Raw genomic sequence first — 22572 nt, 5'->3', positions numbered from 1 at the left:
CAAAATATTTTATTCTGAGGGATTTTCCACCGAAAAAGAGTGAATATCCCACCGTGTTTTTGCTAGCGACAGGCAGAAACTCAAAAGTGACGTGATCAGTCACGTGATCCGGCGTAGAGAACGTTTTTGGATGAGACTGGGTTGCCGTAGAAATGAATGAGAGAATGAGACGTAGCAATTCCACAATTTAGACCCGTTTTTTGTGAAACTGCTACGTTTTTGCCTGTGGACAAACGTGGGTACTGAACGTTTTTGTAGGAAACTGGGAGACTGGTTGCGCTGAGTTGCATACTCCCACCTAGTGTTGAGGAGTGTGTACTGCACCATGACGTTCAATGAAGGAACACTCGATCAATGTAGTTGGTGCTGCTGCTAATGTCTGATTAAAGGAGTAGCCAATCACAAACGTGTCCCCGCCTTGTCTGGTTTGATTGACAGACAGAGTTATTATTCGGAAAAAGCTCATCATGAAATAAATACGTCGTTCTGAAAAACAGCATTGTGAAATAAAAAGGACACTTTGGAAAACAGTAATTTTGAAATAAAAGTTTCAACAAAAGAAACCCCCACATGATTAAAATAATATCCAACATGAAAAAAAAAATATTATGATATATATTTTTATTATGAAATGTTTTTAACATAAAAATTATGTTTTAAAGTAATAATGACACGTATTTCATAATAAAATGGTCCATTTAAATTTTAATGAAATGTATTTCATAATAAAATGGTCATTTATTTATTGAAAAGACTTTTATTGGAGTGTTGCTTGATTAAATAATGTTGTATTTATTTATATAATTATGAACAGTAGTGTGTACTGGGTGGGAGGAGCTGGGTATCGATTATAATTTACAGAAACGATTCCATTCGATTCACAAGAGCCTGAATGGATTCGATTACAATTTTTTTTTTAATCGTGCTGTCTTTACTCCATTGATCAGGGCTTTTTATTGTCGCAACGCTCACACCTGATTCTGGTTCCAACTTCAAGTTGGTTAAATCAACTCTTTTCAGCTGTTCTAAAACCAAGAACTCTGAGTTAGAAAATTTTGAGTCAGTGTACTCTGAGTTAATGTCTGAACTCTGAATTTGTTAAACCTGCTCCTTAAATTGGGCCCAGAAGATCGAAACATTTAAACCATTTTCTTAGAAATATAGAACTGCAGGGGGTAATATTCTTGGCTATGACTGAAAGGAGTTTTTAAGGTTTTTCAAAATTTCCGTCATCTGATGCTTAAAAAGCGATACTGCCTTTTCCTACCATGTGGATCATGTTTTATTTTGAAAATCATTTGTCAGATGCAGAAAAACTTCGGTTTTGAACAAACAATTAAACTGTTATGATTGGATGAATCAATTCTAAGCAAAATCAATCTGTGGTTTTACTATTTTTATTTAGAATTAAAGCTGTTTTTTAAAGAAAACCTCAAATAATGGAAGCTGTTTGATGGGTTTTCAAAATAAGACAGAAATTTAGTAAAAGACTTGCAAACACCCCAATCATTGGATGATAAATACATTTGATTTTATTTATTGTAAGTTCAATAATGATTCATGATTAACGAAAGAGACCTAAAAGTGCTGAGTCAGCACAGATCAAAGCAGACAGAGAAGATTTCCTGGAATAACAAAAACATGAAGATCACAGTGGCGGGCCGTCAGGGCCTGCAAGGCCTTCTCTGCTGACCTAAAAATATCTGAATCACAGACTGATATTAATTATTATTTATTTCCGTGAATACGTATTCTATAATTCCAAATACTCTGTCTTCGTCCTTTCATTGCTGTCTCCCTGGTCGCGCTGCTTCCAGACGTGTATTTTCCTATTTAAGCATTAACCAATCACATTGCAGCACCATTTGTTGCTAGGGTCAAAGAAATCTGCCTGGAGGCCTTCACAATCAGTTCAGCGGGCCCTGTAGCATACAATAATTGTCGACCAAACTGTTGCTTCAACCAATCAGATTTGGAGTAGGCGACACCAAAGCCCTTTAGCAGGCGCACGGAAACGTCAGCATTTTCACGCGCTTTGATTGGATAGTCGGACTTTTCAAGAAAAGCTAGACATTGTTAAGCAAAGTCGGGCAACTCTGAAGCTAGCAAGCCTGTCACAACCGGGAGAAGGATTTGAACGTCACTTTCAGTCCTAACTACTAGCGGTACCTTCATTTCGGGGGCGCGGTGAAAGCGCTGGATCCACAAACAGAGGAAAGTCATCACGGAGAGTGACACAGATTTAGACTTCCACCTGTCCACTACTGACGTGTTTGGTGGACAAAACAACCCGATCAGTGCGATCAGTGCAATCGGAGGAGATCAGAAGGGAAGTTATTGAAGCCCTGTTTGTGTCTGTTATGGTGGATGAGACGACAGACGCGAGGACCGCAGCGCATCTCGCTCTGGTTCTGCGTTATGTGACGGACACAGGTGCCGAGGAGCGGCGTGTCAGGTTTGAAGATGTTACCAGTGGAAAGCGTCTCATCGTCTGATTTTTAGTGGAAAATGAATGTCTGGGTAAAGTTGTGGCACAGTTTTGTCTGGCACGGGTAAAGGAGTTCCGTGACTCCGTTGAGCGGGAGTGAAGCTGAAATCTACGAGGCCTCTGAACGCACCGCGGGCGCTCCTCGCGCACGAAGAGGTGCAGGGCAAAATCCTCGCGCGCACTACCGACAATACTATTTTCCAGACACAGACCAGATTTCAAGATCACAAAAACTGATGTTTGTCTCCCTCCTGGACCACAAGAGGCTTCAGGAATACCAGAACATTTCCCGCATGCAGCCTTTTCCAGCTCAGCCACGGAACACTTTCCATCTGCGAAACGCACGGATTCTGCACGACAGAGTGATTGAAATCTTGAGGAAAGAAAGGATGAATTTTGTGTTTAAATATTCTGGATTTTTGGTGAGTAAAATTTTACTATATCCCTACATAATATTGAAATTTTATCAGGTTATTTTTTATGGTTTTGGTGTGTGTGTGGCAGCTGTACCTGCAGTAGAAGTTTTATTGTCATAAAATAGTTATTGAGGGTTGGATTGATTCAGATGGAGCACTACTGAAGGCCTAGGTGTGAAATGCACGGCCCGCCACTGGAAGATCATGATGTGATCTAGAACTGAGCTGTTCTTCAGAAGATCCTCACAAACATGGAAACTGTTGCTGCAACACGTGAAGCTTTGATTCTGTTGTTAGTCAGATCTGATGGATCAGAACCAGACTTCTGTCAGCTGGAACTGTGGCTTCTTACAGACCATGTGACCTCATGGACAAAGTTCCAACATGGTTTCAATGAAATGCTGATCTTTTCCAGAAAACTTTGCTCACGTTCCTCCGTCTCATCAAAGGAAAGATTCCTCTGAACACAAGAAGTAAATCTTTCACAACAGGTTCATGCTGCAGAAATACTGTTTCCATCATTCTGAGGACATTTCTTTAGGCTTCATGGGAAGAAAAAAAATGCTTTCAAAAGATGAAAACAGAAACAAAGAAGTTTCTAGAAGCTGCAGATGCAGTTACAAAGTATCCACTCTTACTATATGTAATAATAAGAGTGGGGTAGGGATTTATGAAACTTTTTCTTCATTTTACTCCTGTTCTTCCTAAGAAGATTGTATGTATTTTACATTCTAACTGAAAAAGAACAAATAAATAAATAAGAAAATAACAAATTATTACTGCATCTAAGTCCTATCTCATTGTTTACTGCCCTTCCCAATATGGCGTCACGTATATTGGACAATGGTAACATGGTGGCGTAGGGTCTCTAGTCTATTGAACTCATTGAGTTACCGCCAAATGATTCCTGAGTGCAGCTGTGTCTGCAGCTCACCACTCCCCCAGGGGATAGGTCAGATATGGAGAACAGATTTTACACATTCAGATAAGTGACAGCTAGGGAGACTTTAACTTTCTGTTCTCTTATCCTCTAGATCGAGTTCACTGAGAAGGTGAGGGTTTTTTCAGCCTCAGATGCTCCTCTCATTGACTGTATAGTAGAACTGGACTGAGTGACCCCTCCCCCCTGGCGTTCCAAACAGGAAGTACCTGCTGGCTCCAAGAAGCCAAAATCCCATAGACATCTATAGAGAAATAAACAGTTTTATTCAGTCATTCTATTGGTCAGAAGAACAATTCTGGCTCTGATACATTTTTATGAACATGCTAAACAGACAGTAGTTGACATAGAGATGCTGACTCAGACCAGTCACTGCTTAACATCGTTGTTTGGCCACATCTGTATCCATCCAAAAAAAAAAAAAAAAATGGCGCCTGAATTTACTTCAGTTCATTGTTTCCTACGTACACATCCCTCCTGCGCACGGTTTGATCTTCCGCTGGTGAGTCAGACAGCTAAGAGGAGAACTGAAAGATCCTGGCTGGAGTCTCCAGTGTGGGAAGAGGATGCTCCGAGCTTGGAGTGAGTGGGCTAGATGGAGGATGTGGAGTTTCAGTGGGAGCAGACTCAGACCTGGATTTGTGCTCGTCCCAGTTGAGCGGCACTGGACGGGTTTCTGGTTCTGCATACTCTAGCCCAAACATCTCTCCAGTGTCTGTGCCGGAAAGATGAAGAGCAGGGTACTTCCTCTCACCCATGACCTGTTCAGACGCTGAATTGAGGTCCACAATCAGAGCTGGATCAAAAACAGCAGGGAGGCAAACATCAGGCAGCTTCAGGTCCACCAGATGCTGGAAGTTCTACCGAGCCACACCGGTCATGCCCTGTGCCTGAAACAGTTCTGGTGACAACCGTGTGCCCGTAACCCACTGAGCCCGGTGGAAGTGGAAGCCTCCCTTCTGGGATGTTCCTCTGATGGGGATCCACACAGGAACTGCGGCTCTTTCCCCTGCCACGTGGTTCAGCTGCAGAGTTCCACCGTGGCGATACAAGATGCCTCCTTCCACCTCAGGATCGCTCAGGCAGCCTTGCAGGATGTGGACCCGCTGAAACCTAGATAGGCCAGGTATTTCAGGTGCATTATTTCATTTATTTGGTTTGCCATCTCTGATGGGGAGTTGCCCGTCCTCCTGAGTTCATCCATTACAGATTTACAGATCGCTTTTTTATAACTCACCCTGACTGGCAGCAGGTTGGTAAACCTCTTCGGGAGTTTCTCCAGCCATTGTGGGTTGTCTGCGAACCACCTCTTACAGCAGACTTTGCAGCACAGTCTAGAGGGCAGCAGATAGTACTGGCCAGTGATCCCAACAATCACCCGTGGTCTTCCCATACCTGCTGGCACAACCTGAGGCGCAACACAAGTGCTGATACAAGGAAAGCAGTAATTAACTGATGGCTCAACTGGAAGGAGAGAGTGTAGATTTAAAAGTTGCTCACTTTTGGACAATCTGCCTTTTTTTTTCTGACTGTCACTCACTTTTTGTTTTCTGAGCAGGTGTCAGCTCCTGCTGGGATTGGGTTCTCCCAGTGAGTGCAACACAGCGCGCTGCTTCTATTAAATATAAGGAGACAATGTTCATCCCTCAGTCTGTAAATCTCTCAGCACAGCTCACACGATCAGCAGCAGCAGACGAGGTTGAAGTTGTTCTGGTTTTCACCTGACACCGTTGCTGCAGTTGTTGGTGGGGGGTCTATCAGGCAGGAGGAACATGAGCTCAGGGGGCACAGGGATGGCTTTCTTCAGGTCTGGGGGGAGGGAGGAGGTCATTGTTGGCTGGTTTAAGAATCAGACAAAGAAACTGCAGAAATGTTTGTGTTTGCAGGAGCAGCAAACCTTATTCCTGCACATCTGATCCTGCTGGGAGTTGCAGGCAAAAAAAGAAATAAAAAAAGTATGATTCCTCTCTCTAGTGCAAAGTAAAGATTTTAGTGTTAGTAATCACTCAATGTTGATAATTCACCTGCAGCTGTCATTGAATCTGCTAAAAACAATAAAGTAATTGACAAGAATGACAAGTGACATGTGTCTTCCCTCTAACATTCAGAGTCGGTTGAGATGAGTTATTTGTTTGTGGAGCAGGAGAATTACCACCTCACACTGCAAACACATGCAATTGTTCAGTAATCCATGCATCTTTTTCCTGTCATGCAAATGAGAGTTAAGAAATTAAGACTTAACCGCTCTCTGAACACATGCGTCACATCTGTAAAGCATTAGGAACATCAGAACAGGACCAGAACGAGGTCAACACACAAAAAAACTCATGCTGGAACTTCAGAAAACAGGTCAGAGTTCTCTGACGGTTTAAACCTCGTTGTGCTGCTGACACTTCTGGACTGGAGATGGACAATGATGGAGGTGCAGCAGCAGCATCTGTGTGACAAGTGTGTGAAAAACATGAAGATCGGTTCGCTCTAAGAAATTGAAGGAAAAAGAAGAACTGTTTTTTCTCACCCTCATGTATGACAGGCTTTGTGGGGGAAATAATCAGCATGGCCATCTCCAGCTCAGCATCTTCATCCATTACTGTCATGCAAAGACAAAAGTTGTGCAACTTTTTAACTGTGTATACATTTTAATAACTGTAATGATCATCATTTCAATAGCAAAAAGGGATAGGACTAACCCAAACTCTGGCCTGATTCCTTAGGGGATGCAGATTCTTGCTGCTGCCTCTTTTGCAGATACTGCTGCAACTTGTGCATTTTTGTTCCTGCAGCACATCTTCTCTCCAGGTGCTGCTGGCTCAAGAGCCAAAGCCAACCAGCTGCTCATCCTCTGGCGCAGCGGCTGAAACATCCCTGCCAGTCCTGCTCAACTCAAATTCAATGAGAGACTGGATTTGTCTGAAGCTGAGGGCGTATTTGACAAAGGACATCAGACTGTCCTTCTTGTGTCCCTGTGACTGGACCCGTCCCTCTGCTTCTTCTCTTTGCTGGCCCTTGATGATGTAAACTGCATAGCCCACAGCATTTTCAAGAAGCCAACGGAAACTCTTGCCCTTGTACTTGCCAAACTGCAGTGTGTACTCTCCCAGGACCTCCATTTGGTCAGAGCCATCACCTCCTCTCTGACAGACAACGGCGAGGGCATTTTCACTCACCAGCTCCTGCTTAACTGATGGAGATTTGTCCTGGAGAGATGGGTTGTCCTTGATCCGTTTGGCTGCATTAGTGGGATCCTGGCGAAGAAAGTCCAGCGGTTCTGTCCGAAAAACCACACAAATCTTTCCAGGGAAAAAAAACTACTTTGCGCATTTTGTCTGTAAAACGTGAAGAAAACAAGCCCCCTCCCCCCGCCAAACACAGAACACATTTTCATCTATTAAACCTAAAATAGAATGCGTGTACTAATGAAAATATGAAGCATTTTTACTGTATACTTTTTGAGAAAAGTACACATGAAATTCTTTGAAAAGTGTAGTTTTTTAATCCTTTTGACTGAAATTGGGAGGGACTAATTCCTGAGTTTCAATTTAGAACTTTGCATTTCTTTTAGAGAACTGCTAAGTATTTCAATGAGTACTACTCATAAAATATGAAGCAATATGAAATATTTCAGATGTACTTTTCCCAAAAGGTATACAGTAAAAATACTTCATATTTTCAAGAGTAGTACTCATTGAAGTACTAAGTAGTTTTTTTTTAATGAATGGTGAAGAACTAAATTAAAACTGAGGAGTTAGTCCCACCCAAAGTAAGCCAATTGAATAAAAAATGTAACTTTTCATAGTATTTCAAGTGAACTTTTCTTAAAAAGTATACAGTAAAAATGTTTCATATTTTCAGGAGTAGTACTCCATGAAGTACTAAGTAGGTCTGTAAAAGAATAGTGAAGTACCAAAATCTAAACTCAGGAATTAGTCCCAACCAAAGTCAGCAAATTGAATAAAAAATTAAAATTTTCGAAGTATTTCAGGTGAACTTTTCTCAAAAAGTATACAGTGAAAATGCTTCATATTTTCAGGAGTAGTATTCATTGAAGTACTTAGCAGTTCTCTAAAGGAAATGTGAAGTACTAAATTGAAACTCAGGGATTAGTCCCACCCAAAATCAGCCAAAGGATTAAAAAATTACACTTTTCATAGTATTCCATGTGTACTTTTCTTAAAAAGTATATATTCCAGGCAGCTACAGTGTTTCTTTTTAGCGTGCAGTGTGTGTATTTGGGGTGGGGGGGTTCAGGAAAACGGTCGTTCATGCGATTACAGAGATTACTGGTTAAATTATTAACAGATCAAAAAAAATTCCTTACTTAACAAGTGACAAAAAAACCTTCCTGATATTATTATTTATTATTTGAAATGATTCAAATGTAGACATTTGAAGGAGGTTTGACAGGAGGTTTATGGATGCAGTGAATGAAGACATAAAGGTGGCTGGTGTTAGAGTGGAGGATGCTGAAGACAGGCTTAGATGGAGGAAACTGATTCGCTGTGGCGACCCCTGAAGGGAAAAGCCGAAAGGAAAAGAAGAAGAAGATTCAAATGTAGACATACGCATTAACTCTGCAGCTTTTTTCTCTCCTTTCACCGCTGCAGCTGTGCTGCTTTTCTTGCAGAAAATGTGCTTGTAGTTGGCATATGCTTGCAGGAACTTATCGATATCCATCGCCGGAAGTACGAAACTCAGGTGTTTGTTCCCGTTGCCATGGTGAATCGTGCTGTCTTTGCTCCATTGATCAGGGTTTTAATGGTCGCGACGCTCACACCTGATTCTGGTTCTAACAACTTCAAGCTGATTTTCAGCTGTTCTGAAACCCAAAACTCCAAGTTCACAAATTTCTAGTCCTAAGTTCAGGTTTCAACTCTAAATTTGTTGAACTTGCTTCTTGAAACAGGCCCCAGCGCCATATCTCTCATTAGGATCCCAGTTTGCTGTTTTCATTGGAAGAAAGTTTGTTTTAGATTACTCTTGTTTTTCAATTAAAAATGTCCAGTAAGGCGTTGCTGTTAAATGTTTCAAAGACAAATGTTGCTTTTTATTCTTACTAATGTGTGTTACCTTAATGAATACAGGATCAAAACAGATGAATTAAACCATATTCTTTATTTTCTCTTTTTATTTCATGACATGCAAACTATTGTATTTAGCCCACGGACCAGGATCCCAATTAGATTCCGAGTCCTCAGGAGTCATCGTGGAGATGACTGCGGTGAAATAATATGACTGATGAAACAATCGCATGATTGGATGGAGCTCTGTGATCTGACCTCAGTCCTGAGCTCAGCAGTCAGAACTGGACTTGAGGAGTCCAGCTTTGGAACTTGCAGAGAACCAACAAACAACAGAAAGACTCCACACTTCTGACTGATGTTCACGTCCACTTTATTCTTCACAGGAAAGATTGAGACAGAACACTGAGAACTAAAAAGAACAGAGAAACACTTCTAATCTCTACTAGAAAACAGGAATCACAACAACACAAACACCAGTCTGTTTCTTTATCCACTTCTTCATAAATACATTTTTACTAAACCTTTCCTTCACTAAACTGTTATTTGTTAACATGACTCAATAAAATGTCAATTGTACTGATTTTAAATTCAAAACAATAAAGAAATGTTCACAAATCACATAAAAACTAATAGAATTAAAGGCGTGTTAAAATAATTCTAGTGTTGTCATGGTAACACAGACTTGGACGACATTGTCTTAGCATAAACTACAACTACAATGGCTACCTGAACTAATTAAAAAAAGAAATAAAATTAAAGTAAAAAAAATCTACTAATAAAAATCAACCTACAGCTTAACTATCAAAATTTCTTTAAAAATCAAATCTAACCGTCATAATTGAAAACAAGAAATTTCTCTTTAGAGGTACAACCAAAAGAATGGATTACATGGTACAAAAATCTACTAATAAAAACCAACCAACAAAAATGGAACATTGCCCAATATTTTTAATCAAATCTTACGGCCATAATTCAAAACAACACATTTCTATTTAGTGGTACATCTAAAAGAATAGGTTTCATGAACAAGGTAAACATTTTTGTCCATCAATTTAAAAAGGTAAATTCAATACACAATCCTTAATTTTGAGCAATGTGATCATTGGGCTTATAGATGATCAAAACTTAAATAGTGTCTAAGAAAATTAGAATATCAAATCAGGAGAATAAACAAAAGATTGTTTTCAGGACACGTCAGATTTCTTTTCTCTACATTCAATAATCACTTGTCCCTCCTTTTCATTGAATGACTGCATCAATGTGGTATGGAGGCCATCAGCCTGTGGCTCTGTGTTCATGTCAAACTCTCTTGGAGACATGAAAGCTCAGGTTGATTTGATAGCTGATTTCAGGTTATCTTCATCGTTGGATCTGTTATTTTGATCTGTTGTTTTATCTACTTCACAACATTTCACTGATTTTTTAAATGGGTTCAGGTCAGGATACTTTGCAAAGTGATCGAACACAATAACAGATGATTAGAGAAAAGGGATAAGATATGGTATCTTTAGTACAGTGAGAACGTTCCAAGTCCTAATAGAAAATAAAAGCAGAATCTCCACAAATTTTGTCAGCAGTCAGTTGTGTGAAGTTCTTTAGAATCTATTTTATTCAACTGACTGAGACTAATCCCTTGGTTCCACTGAACTGTCTAGACTTGACAGTTTACTTTAGAATGGTCCAGGCAGATATGGCTGTGTGTGTTAATTAGCAGATTAGTTTTGAACATTTTATTTTAATCTAATCCTTAATTATAATTGTTGTCTCTCCTGTATGGTTTCTCATGTGTTTTTTGAGGTCATTTACACGAGTATAACTTTTATTGCATTCTAAACAAGAAAAGGGCCTTTCTCCTGTGTGAGTTCTGATGTGTCTTTTGAGATGAGATACACGAGTGAAACTTATATTGCATTCTGTACAAGAAAAGGGCTTCTCTCCTGTATGAGTTCCAATGTGTCTTTTGAGAGAAGACGCATCACAAAAACCTGCATTACATATTTTACACAGAAAAGGCTTCTCTCCTGTATGAAGTCTCGTGTGTACTCTGAGATGAGATGCGTCACCAAAATTCCTTCCACAGTATTTACAAGAAAAAGGCTTTTCTCCTGTATGAGTTCTTGTGTGTCTTTTGAGACTACATAGTTGACTAAATTTTGCATCACATCTTTTACAAGAAAAAGGCTTTTCTCCTGTATGCATTCTCATGTGTCTTTTGAGATCAGATACATAGTTAAAACTTTTATCACACTCTTTACAAGTAAGACCCTTCTCTCCTGTGTTAGTTCTGAACTTAGACCAGTAACCGAAACTTTCGCCACTTTCTGTACAGATATAAAGTCTGTCATCAGACTCGTTTTTCTTGTAGACAAAGAGGTTACTAACAATTTTTGGGCTTTCACCAGACTTTAAAAAGGAAAATCTGTTTTCTATTGGGGATTGTTGGCATTTTTTAACCAAACTTTCATTCTTGAAGTTGTTTCTAACATCAGAGTCACACTGACTTCCTGACATGTTAGAGCTGGCCACACTTTGGACAAGACCTTTGTCCCTTCTTTTCTTTTGTTCGCTGTTCTTTGGATCTGTCACCTCAACTGTAGATGAAGTAGATTCTTTAGGTTGTCTTTCTTCTTCATCCTGACAATCAGTTGTATTAAAGCTCCACTGATTATTTAGATCTGCTTCACTGTTCCCATTTTCCTCATCAGTAGGAATCTCCATCAAGGTATCATTTTCATGCTTCAAATCAAGCTGATCTCTATTCTGACTGATACAGAACCCTTCTTGTTCCTCTTTAATCTGCAGAGGTTCTGGCTGCTCCAGCTCCTCTTTAATCTGTGAAGGCTCTGGTTCCTTCTGTTCCACTTTTAAATTCCTCTGCTGGTTGCAAAGATCTTCCTCTTCACTTGCAGAATGCTGAGGGAGGACTGTAGGGACAAAAAGACATAAAAAGGTGACCTTTGAGTTTTGTGTTTGTCAAGCATCAAAATAAAAATACAAATCTGTTTTTCAGTGCTACAGTTAAAATAAACAACAAAAAAGTAACTTATTGGTTCTCTTCCAAAGTTAGAACAGTAAGAGAAGATGTTGGTCTTCCCGTCTTTAGTAGGTCAAAGACCTTATTAAAAGAAATCTAGGTTTTCCAAAACGATTACCCACTCATCCTTTACACTAGTAGGATGGTGGTTATGGATCTTCTGTTCCCTGTCTCATCTCTTCTTCAGTGGTGGTTGTTGTACCCCTTAGGTATTGGCTTCATGGGCCTGGTAATTATCTCTCCATGAGGGGACAGGGAGCCCTGAGATCTCATGCTAGTCCATGAAATGGGATTACATATGAGCCGCGGGGTGTCCCTGTGGTGCTTTTTTGGGTATTTATTTTCATTTTCTTTTATTTTCGGAACAGCTCTCACCATATGAAGCACTCCGCTGATTAAATGTCCTTTGCTGTTCCCTCTGCCCATATTTGTCGGCTCGGACAAGAGACCAAACAAAAAAAAAAAGAGAAGTCAGAGAAAGACCTGAAGGCTCTGCAGAGTGTTGGTCAGTGTTGGGGGGGGGGCTCCAGAAAGTGGTCCGGTTCAGTCTTGACCAGAGCCTGCTACTGACTGGAGGCACGGATGGACATGTACGCGTGTGGCATCCCAGTAATTGTCGAATCAAAGTAAAGTTTTATTGATTTCACGTTTGAATCCAACTAAACGGGTTTGGAGCGCCGGAGAGGCAGAGGTTAGACGTGATCATATGCAGTAGAGGTTCCTCTTGCACTTTTAAAGTTACGTAAAGACTCCGGCGGTCACATTGGAGCCATAATGCTTGCTGTTGGAGCCCAGGGATAGCTTTAACACCAGAGCTTTGGCACCAGTATTTACATTCTTTAGTAGGGATGCCACGATTAGGCGAGTAGTCATGACTATGTTGACTAATAAACCATTTATGACTAATTTCCAAGTTGAGGCATTGTTTTCTGTTTGTTTTTTTCTTGTTTTCATCTCAAAACTACAGTGTGCGCTTTCTAATGCAGCGTCTGCCATTCTCTTTGAAACATACAAAGATGTGGTCCAGTAGTGATGTCACAGGAAGTTCTGAGAAGACTCAGATACCATAACAAAATGCCTATGGAGCTTAAAAATTTACTTATATCTTATCATATCTGCTTATATCTGTGCTCGTATCTGCAAGGCAGAATTTTGTTCTATGGCAGCACTATGATGATGCATGTTTCATGGGTTCAAATGGATTGTGTGCAGGTGTCATTAACCCTTCCAATCTCCTAGACGTGTCCTGTCCACCTTGTCCACCTTTGTCATGGAAGGACTAACACTTCAATGTAAGGGTGGGGTCATCTGGACCCCATACGAAGGTTGATAGGCTGTATGTAAAAAAAACACAAGATCTGCAGCAGTTCCATGTCTACGCTACCTCTCTGTCTGTGCGGTAAACATTTCAAAATCAGCACGCTTCGAACCAAGAACCACAAGGGCGATGCGGTTTATGAATTTATTCTTAGGGCTGTAACAAGTATCCAAGTGCTCGGATACTTGCGATCTGCCTCCAAAAATTCTAGTACGAATATTTGCGACTTCCAAGATCGCTGACTTTATTATATTTATAAAGTGTAGAAAAACATTATCTGAGGAAGATGTATTTATTGCTTTGAAATGCATAATAATAATTTGGGATTTTAAGCTTAAACTAAAACAAAGCGGAATGAGCAGGGCTACTGTCAGTAAACAAATCTTGTCAGTGAAGCTTCTGGTTTTCAAAGTAAAACTAGTGAGAGATTTTTTCCGTTCAAAAACTGAGACTGAAGTTCAGCTCACTGAATTGACTTCTGAGGAAAAAAATGTTTTTTAACCACCTGAGTTTTAGCTCAAGCGTTTACATTCTTTTGGCTTCGGTAATTCTTGCTAACAGTTGACGCAATTAACGTAACTCCAGTGGATTCTGAAGCAGAGAAACGCAGCCTTGAGCTGCTGCACTACACAGCAGTGAAGTGCAAATCTGATCAATGTGAATCAGCTGATTCTGTCACGGAAAAAAGTGACACCGATATGCAATTATATCAATACGTAAAATGTTGCAAAACTTTCAGGATGGAAAAACTCGAGGGAACATTTTCAGGGGCTTTTTTGTTAAATATTTTAAAATAACAGTGATTTTTATGCTTTTTATGTTGTTTAAATTACTTGTGAACAAAATAAAAAGATTGACCAAAAAAAAAAATACATTGAATTGACAAAAGTATAAATGATGGTTTCATTTCAATTTTCATATATTCAGTAATAAGACACACACAACAAAAATTATATTAAAAAGAATCATGGTTAGATTTGTGAATCGCAGTTTGATTTGTGAATTGAATCGGATCACCACCTAATTAACATCAACAGCTCTATTTACGCTGTAAATGAACCGCTCAGTCAAGGTCTCATTCAAATTCTGCGCTGCACTCATGTCGTTTTGTACAAAGAGCAAGGATTTTGAAACCGCAGAGAGACAGAGAGGCACTGTGTTGGCACGGATCTGCCGTTGAGTTATGGAGTAGGGATCAACCGAGATTTAAACTGGGTGGCCAAAAACTGATCTTTCGTCCGGTATTCATTTGCAATATTCATTTAAAAAATACATAAATAAATAAAATGAACAACATGCTATCATATACTCAACTCGTGTTACTTTTTACAGCATATCGGAAGTTTTAGTTAATTTTTTTTTTTTTTTTTTTTATCAAATCAATCAAAACAACTTGCAGGTAAGGCAAGGAACCCTCATTTGTATTGCACATTTTGAGCAAAAAGACAATTCAAAGTGCCTTACATAAAACATTGAAATAAAAAATCAAAAGAAATAGTAAAGGTGTGATCATTAAAATAAGATTAAAAGAAGGTAAAAGGAACAGAATTTAAAACAAGAATAGATAAAAAGTGCGGATGTTAACTTTTGAATACATATTAATCAAATGCAGCTGAGAACAGGTGAGTCTTTAACCTGGATTTAAATACAGAGTGTTTCAGCTGATCTAAGGTTTTCTGGAAGTCTATTCCAGATCTGTGGAGCATAGAAGCTGAATGCAGCTTCTCCATGTTTAGTTCTGACTCTAGGAACTGATAAAAGACCGGATCCAGATGACCGCAGTGGTCTGGCTGGTACATACTGGGTCAGGAGGTCAGTCGTGTATTTTGGTGCTAAACCATTCAAAGCTTTATAAACCAGTAACAGAACTTTAAAGTCTATCCTCTGGCACCTGTCTGCCACACTGTTACAGTAGTCGACTAAAGATGAGTTTCTCCAGGTCCTGCTTAGACATCAGATCTTTAATCCTTGAAATATTTTTGAGGTGATAGTCTGATTTTGTGACTGCCTTAATGCGTTTATCAAACGTAGGTCTGTGTCTATCACTACACCCAAGTTTCTGGCCTGGTTAGTAGTTTCTAGAAGGATAGAATGAAGTTCTATAACAGGGGACTTAACCTGGCGACCCCCGGGCCATCTGCGGCCTCCAAGTCAATATTTTTCGGGCACAACTTTAATATGAGAGTTCAATTAGCTCCTGTCGTTTCACAAGACTGCAGAAGATATCGTTTAGTAGTGCGTAGACATGAACACATTTTTCAATAAACTTGTACAGTAGACATAGTCAATGCACCAAAGATATAGACAGTGGACGCAAAAACATATTTTTGGCCCAAATGGAACCTCATAGGGCCCAGCCTCAGCCAGACTCTGCCTTCAGTGGCCCCAAGGTACATTGAGTTTGAGAACCCTGGTCTATAGTGATGTCCAATCTTTTTTTCTTTACCCCAGAGACAATAACCTCAGTTTTGAGGTTCAGGAAGTAGAACGCTGCCATTTTTAACAAGATTTAGTCAGAACTGTAGGATAAAGCTGCTTCACTTGAGCAGCAACAAACGGATTGATAAAAAGTGTTGATTTGGAGGCAGCGCTGTTGTTAGACGCTAATGCTATGATGCTAATGCTAACAATCTCCCCCGTGTGTCTCCTTTATGTAATCAAGGATGGGTTTATAGAAGGACAGCATTCTCATGGACCGCTCTTTACGAGGCGGCGGATGAATAAAACAAGATTAATCCATAGGACATTAATGAAAACTGTATTTTCCATGATGCATTAGCAGCGTCTGTAGCATTACAGAGCCGGTGTAAAGGCTGGTTTTTACGTCCAAGCGATATGCAATCGCTCGTGTCGCAGTGGTCGCACGGCTTTTGGAGCAGAATTGCTTCAGTCGGATCAAAATGCTGCACATGTTGGTGACGTCACCCGCAACTGAAATGTTACGCCCGGAGTGCAATCGCGGACATATCGTATCATGTAACTTTAATTTATTTCAGCGATTAGAGTATGCGACTACATAGCAAACTCTGCCCAGAAAAATATATTTTAACACTGAAAATGATAAAAGTTACTGAAGAAGTAAAGAAATACTGAACTTCACATACAGAGAGAGACAGAGAGTGGACAACCAGGAAAAACATGTCTTCTTTCTCATATCTTACAGCACTAGAGTATGCAGTTTGTTCCTTTTCCAATTTAATTTTGTCGTCCTTGTATTCCTTGCTTCTGTTTAGCGGACGGACTCATCACTTCCTCCTAGGGCTGGGCGATATGGGAATTTTCATATTGAGATTTCGTTTTTTTCATTTTGTGCTATAGATATTAAAAACTATATAAATCAAATAATCAAATAATCAAAGTAATCTTTATTGCAAACAGCTTTAGGACTTCAGTTTTTAACCTTAACCCCCCCCACCCCACCATTAAATCTTAGTTAGTTCAAATTAAACTTTCATTATTTTAATAAATATTGTACATATTCATAATGTACACAATAGTTAAACCATAACGGTGGTATGTTTTCTATAGGCTGTACAGAATTTCTGATTTATTGTAATCTGACTGCAGCACATACAAGTTCCTTTCAAATTAAAATTAAGTCTTAAAAACATTGTTCTAAAGCAGCAAATATATGGCAGTTATTTTTATATTATTTTCTAATTTCTTCTGAACAGAAACTATAGGTACTGCTGTGCAGCAGAAGATAATAAAATGTCAACTTAAAATAAACAGTTCTGATAATAGATTTAATCATCATTTCACTCAGTCATCTGACATGTGTACATGTTGGAGGATTGATCAAACACATAAGATCTCTTCATTTAGTGTCATGTCAGGAGTTGTTAAAAACAAGTTTATTTTACTATTATTAGATCACCTCATTAAGAAATGAGCATAAACGGCACAAATGTAACTAACAAATTCATGATTTATACATAATAAAACAACAAATTATTCTAATTCAAAGCTCTATACAAAAGCTTTTGGTTAATATTTTAACAAAACCCTCAAACTCATCTCAACTCCACAGCCACAGCACATGCTGTTAGGAGCATGCGCAGTCTCTCCTTCTCTCCTCTTTCAGCCTCGCGTGACACGTGACGCGCGGCCAAAGACAGACTGTCTCCTTTTTTCTTTTTTTCATGGAGGTTCTCCTCTAAATCAGGTGTTTAAACTCCTGATTTTAAAGCGTGTCTTCTCTCCCTCGCACTCTGTGGGTCTGTCAGTAACAAACAGCTGCAGAAGAATAATCCAGTCGGACCGAACCATTTTCAATGTAGAGGAGGGGGGTCCGGTGACGACGTTTCCAAAACAAAATATATAAACATCGTTACCTTGACATTAAAAATAAAAGTATTTGCGATTACATATTGGTTATTGGTTTACTGAAATAATGTTTTCTTTTGTGTCCTTTTGCCATCATTCGGGGCCTCCGTGCCCCCCCTCTCAGTCTGGGCTCCTAGAATCAGCCGCTCTGTAAGAAGAAGAAGAAGCGCGGCTCTTCCGGGGTTTTCTCCCGTGTTATTTAACACGAAAGTTTATCGCAATAGACTCATTTCACTATCGAAAAAAAGTAATATCGCAATAACGATAATTATCGTTTTATCGCCCAGCCCTACTTCCTCCTCTGCCTTTCACGTACCTGCGTGCTCACAGATGCTGCAAGTGTCTGACCAGGATGCTGATCATGTTAATAAATAAACGCAGAACATGATCGCGCTGCTTGAAAAGTATAAACACCAGTCAGAAGTACATCGCAATTACAGCGGAGAGTCGCAATCAAATCCAGTCAACATTGGTCTGAACGAGACCGCCAGATTGTGGATGCGACGCCAGCGATTACGAATCACGTGGAAGTATAAACCAGCCTTTACACGGAAAACTGTCACCTGTCAAAAGTTGTGCCAAGTTCACTTCTTTAAAGGTGCCGCTTTGAAGGGGCCCTACCATGATTTTCTTAAGCCTATCAGAGTGAACTATATCTATATATAAGATCATATATTACCTTTGGACCACTAAAAAATGAATTGTTGATGAAATATTAGAAATATTAGTTATATTTCGTGAGTTTTGATTATCACTGGGTAAGGAGATAAATTGAGTGTTGTGTTAGACTGGGGGCGGAGCTTGCAGCGCACATTCTTTCTGGAGGGAGCTGTTGACATCAATCTTACATCGTTTGCAACCTCTCACTTTCGTGGGTTTGGGAGGGGCTGATGCAGACAGTGCAGGTTTTTAGAGGATTACTCTTAAATGCATGAACGGATCAAAATACAATTTTTAAGGTTCTTTATAGTGAGGAATGAACAGTAAAATGCATTTAAAACCTCAAAAAGTAGAATTTTCATGATGGAAATGTGCTGACGTAAGCTCGATGCCAACCGCTCCTTCCAGGAAGAGTTTGTGCTGTAAGCTCCACCCTCAGACTACAACAAAACTCCACCCACTTTGTCCATGGAGCTGTGGCAGGAGATAACTACCTTCCTGTACCAGGAACCTCTCCCTGACCCATCTTTCGAGGTGGTCTTGTTTTTTTTCCAATCCAACCAAACTTCTGTTCGCTCTGAGATACCACAGTTTGAATACAAAACGAACTGAGAGTGGAACAACTGACCCAAAATGGCCACCGTACCCGACAGTCACGTGATGTAAACACGATAGAAATGAGGTGATCGATGAGCCGCGGACAAATGTAGAGCATTACATTGTTATTAGGGCAGGGAATTGCAGGGTAAATCCATAGACTGTATATAAAATAACTGGACGAAGCAAGCCCCCCTACTTCCGTGTTCCATATAGGAAGTACCACTGGGTTGCAAAAAGGCCAAAGTCCCATTGACTTACATTGAGAAACAGACAGTTATTTCTCAGTCATTTTATATCTCAGAATAATCATTCTTCCTCTGCTGCTTTCTGCTTAACTTCTTTTTTCTAATCCTAATTTTTTTTTAAAGATTTTTTTCCATTATCACAAGTTATTAAAGTTATAAATTGACCAATCAGATGGCTCAATAAGCGTTTGTGGGTCTGACGTCGACCGTCTGGGGCGTTTGATTGACATATGACGGGTAGCCAATGGGAACAGACGTCATCAATGGGTCTGTGAAGACCTTTTAACACCTACTTTACAATTCAACAATGTACCAATCATTGTCCTACTGTTGTTTTCCTCAATGGAATGTACCGATGCAGCAGTTTGAAACAACAAGAGGAGCATGCTGTCGACATTTTTAGATGAGGATTTACTCTGTAGAAATAGATTTCACTCTGAGGTTATGTGCTTTGGACTTTTTTGTTTGTTTAACGTTCGTTTTTCTTTATTTCACTGTTTTGATTGTAGCTTATGAAATCTAAGTTGCATATATGCGCAAAAAAATCACCAACCAAAGATTCATTTTCGCCGCAATTTTCCAGCTTCAGCCTGAATTAGACGCAGCCGTCTGAGGAGCGCCAGAGATACATTAAAGGACCTGATGGTATTTTCAAACAGAAAGAAGATCCAGCTGTTCACTTGTTAGGATGGTTATTTATTTTAAATACCGCTGAACGCGCTTCTCACGTGCATCTGATCAGACTAACGTGGCCGCATGTACAGAGACGAGCTGCGGCGCGCGCGTGAGGGGGCCACGCGCCGGTCTGCAGCAGCATGACCCAAATGCTCCTTTTATCTCGACAAAAAGGAATAAATGTGAGTAAATCCAAAAGGACCGCTGACAGAATCAAATGTTGGGATGGTTCTCCCTCAAAGGCTTCAACAATGACTTGTAAAATCAGCTCAGTCTCAGTTAAATGCGTACATATGCCACGATTTGGGAAATACCGTGTATAATATACGCCAAAACCGGTTTTTGCGTGCATATAATACGCGCGGTCATAAACGTGTTAAAATGTGTTTTCCACGTTTGACACGTCCCCTGGTGGAGGCGTGAGCATCACAGACAGCCCCGCAAACGAACAAATTGCTTTTCTAACCCTAACCATAACCGTAATCCTAACCTTAACGGGGAACGACGTCATTTAGAAAAGAGCCGGAGGATTTCTGGCCACGTGGTCAAAACGAAACCTAAAAAGCCATTCTCCCGAGCCGCCGTTATTGAAGGTGTTTAATCCGTGTGTCATTCGTTCACGGATTGTGTTTACATCCGCAGTCTCATGGTCGAGGCGTGGAAAGCGGCAGACGGTTGCAACAAACTCACTCCTGATTGGCGACAGAACTTCCTGTAGATTCGATGACTCAGCCCAATCGCTGAAGATTGTTTGCAAATGGCGGTATCCATTTCAGGAATTGATGGTGAAAGCGGCGGCCTACTTTCGCGAGGAGAGGAAGTAATGCATTTCCAATGGGGGACCTCAGTGCTAGATCTGTCCATTGTTTTTACAGTCTATGGGTAAATCCCAATACGATGCATGACTCACAATACTGATAGTATCTCGATATGCCAAACATTGCAATGATCAGTATATTATCTTGGTAATCTATGATATATAACCATTTTTAAAACAAATGTCTTTTCTTCAAGACCTTGTAGAACAATTTCAAGCACAATATGTTCATTTAACGCCCTATCCAACATTAAAATAAAATTATGTACAAATACTAATGTGTCTTTACAATAATTACATACATTTTAAGGTAACTAAAATAAACAAAGCTTCAGTTAAGAACCAAAATTCAGAGTATATCATATAACATTCTCACTTCAAAGAACAAGAAAAGTGGAAATAAAAACTCATAATGCTGCATTTTAATTCATTTTATGTCAGATTATTGACTATTATTGAGAAATGACATGAACTTTTAGCCTATTATAATATAGTTTTTTTACAGTGCTGGTGTCCATATTCATTCCCTCTCTTTTTATTACTGACTACTGACGACAGACAGGAGAAAAAGAACAACAAAAAAATAAATAAAATAAGATAAAAATTTTTAAAGTAAGGGTTTCTTATTTAGCATTTATTTGACTAAGATTAGTTACATTTATAAATGGATGGCTGAGGTGCGCATAGGTCCAGGATTGGCAAACTTTAAAAGTAAAAGAGCCAGTTGGGCTCGATTTCTACTGATCAAAACCCAGAAGGAGCCGTATATTTTTACTTCAACTTTAAACCTTTTTGATTTGAATTGATTGTTAATAATAAATATAAATAAAAAGCAAAAACATTAAAAGAACCTAGCACCTCTCAAAATGTGATTTTTTATAACCATTGTTGTTTGCTTTGCATATAAAATCTGTGCATTCTGGAGGTAGCGTTGAGCAAACATGTCATCTTTAGGTCAACAGAGATGTAAAAACCTATATAACCTATCATCTACGTGCACCTCAGCACGAAATGAATTTAACTAATCCAAATTAAATAAATGCAAATTACAAGACCTTTACTTAAAAAACACTACGTTTTTTTTTTTCGTTTTATCTTTACTGCTGGGTTTTGTTATTTTAGTTTGGAGTTGGATCTTCGTAGTCTTAGTTTGCGGGCTTTGTTTTATTTGTTTTCTTGATGTAGTTTTGGTTAGGCAGCCATTGGCGGGGGCCTGCTGACTCCAACGGACGACATGGCTGGGGCAGCAGTCTCCCTGGAGCCACCATGGAGAGATTAAAGAGCCACATGTGGCAGACCCCTGGCTTGTGAGAACCCGCTAATTTTCGTGGGTAGGGAGTGGCTGGTGCTCAGAGATGGGAGCTACAATAAAATCTAATCTGATGAAGGAGAAATCAGTGGTGAAGCGAACGTACCTTTCTGGTGGAGCTGAAGCTGTGGTTTCCAGCAGATATCCAGCAGTCTGCGCTGACGACAGAGCTCCTGCTCGTACTGGACGATGGTTCCTTCGCAGTGTCTGAAGATTTCTTCAGCAGCAGCAGCGAGTCGCTCGCTGATAAACTCTTTCAGAGACTGAAGGGAAGACATGGTTCCTGCAGCTGCAGAAGATCTTCAGCTCCAACAAACACCAAAGTCCTCTGAACAGCAGCAGCTCCGATCATCTGCTAGTCTCACAATCACAGCCACGTTGTCTTTACGTTAAACGCGTATTCACTCATTTACGACACTTTAGTTAACGAGGATTGTTCGGAATCAAACAACGTATCGCTACAACTCTTTAGAAACCTCACAAACGTCCAAACAAAACACCGCCGTCGTCTCAACACATGCAACGTTGCTAGCTTGCTAGCGCTGCTAATCTGCTAACGCCCCCTGCTGTTTACTTCCGGGTCACGATAGGAACGTCACACAAAAATAGCTCGAAAACAAAAAAACCCAGTCTCTAAAAATGCTACAAATGTAAAATAGCAGTTTAGCCAAGAAATAGTAAAGTTGGAGAAGTGAGACACTCCTAAAAAAATCGTGTTTTCAA

At 39.8% G+C, this 22572-nt stretch overlaps 1 protein-coding gene across 1 annotated transcript in view; it reads right to left on the bottom strand.

Annotated features, from left to right (window-relative positions):
* Positions 1–22572, bottom strand: part of LOC112138255 (zinc finger protein 391) — a 27745-nt gene extending 5173 nt beyond the window's left edge. Inside the window, exons 1-2 of the mRNA XM_024260818.2 lie at positions 21956–22572; positions 9332–11789 (exon numbers count right to left, since the gene is read on the bottom strand). Of these exons, the coding sequence (XP_024116586.1) occupies positions 10606–11789; positions 21956–22127 (1356 nt within the window). The 5' untranslated portion in view covers positions 22128–22572 and the 3' untranslated portion in view covers positions 9332–10605. The remainder of the gene's footprint in view (positions 1–9331; positions 11790–21955) is intronic.

Source organism: Oryzias melastigma, unplaced genomic scaffold (genome assembly GCF_002922805.2).
Source record: "Oryzias melastigma strain HK-1 unplaced genomic scaffold, ASM292280v2 sc00316, whole genome shotgun sequence".
Classification (NCBI taxonomy): Eukaryota; Metazoa; Chordata; class Actinopteri; order Beloniformes; family Adrianichthyidae; genus Oryzias; species Oryzias melastigma.
The sequence above is the reverse complement of the archived record's forward strand: the minus strand, read 5'-3'. Positions and strand labels throughout refer to the sequence as shown.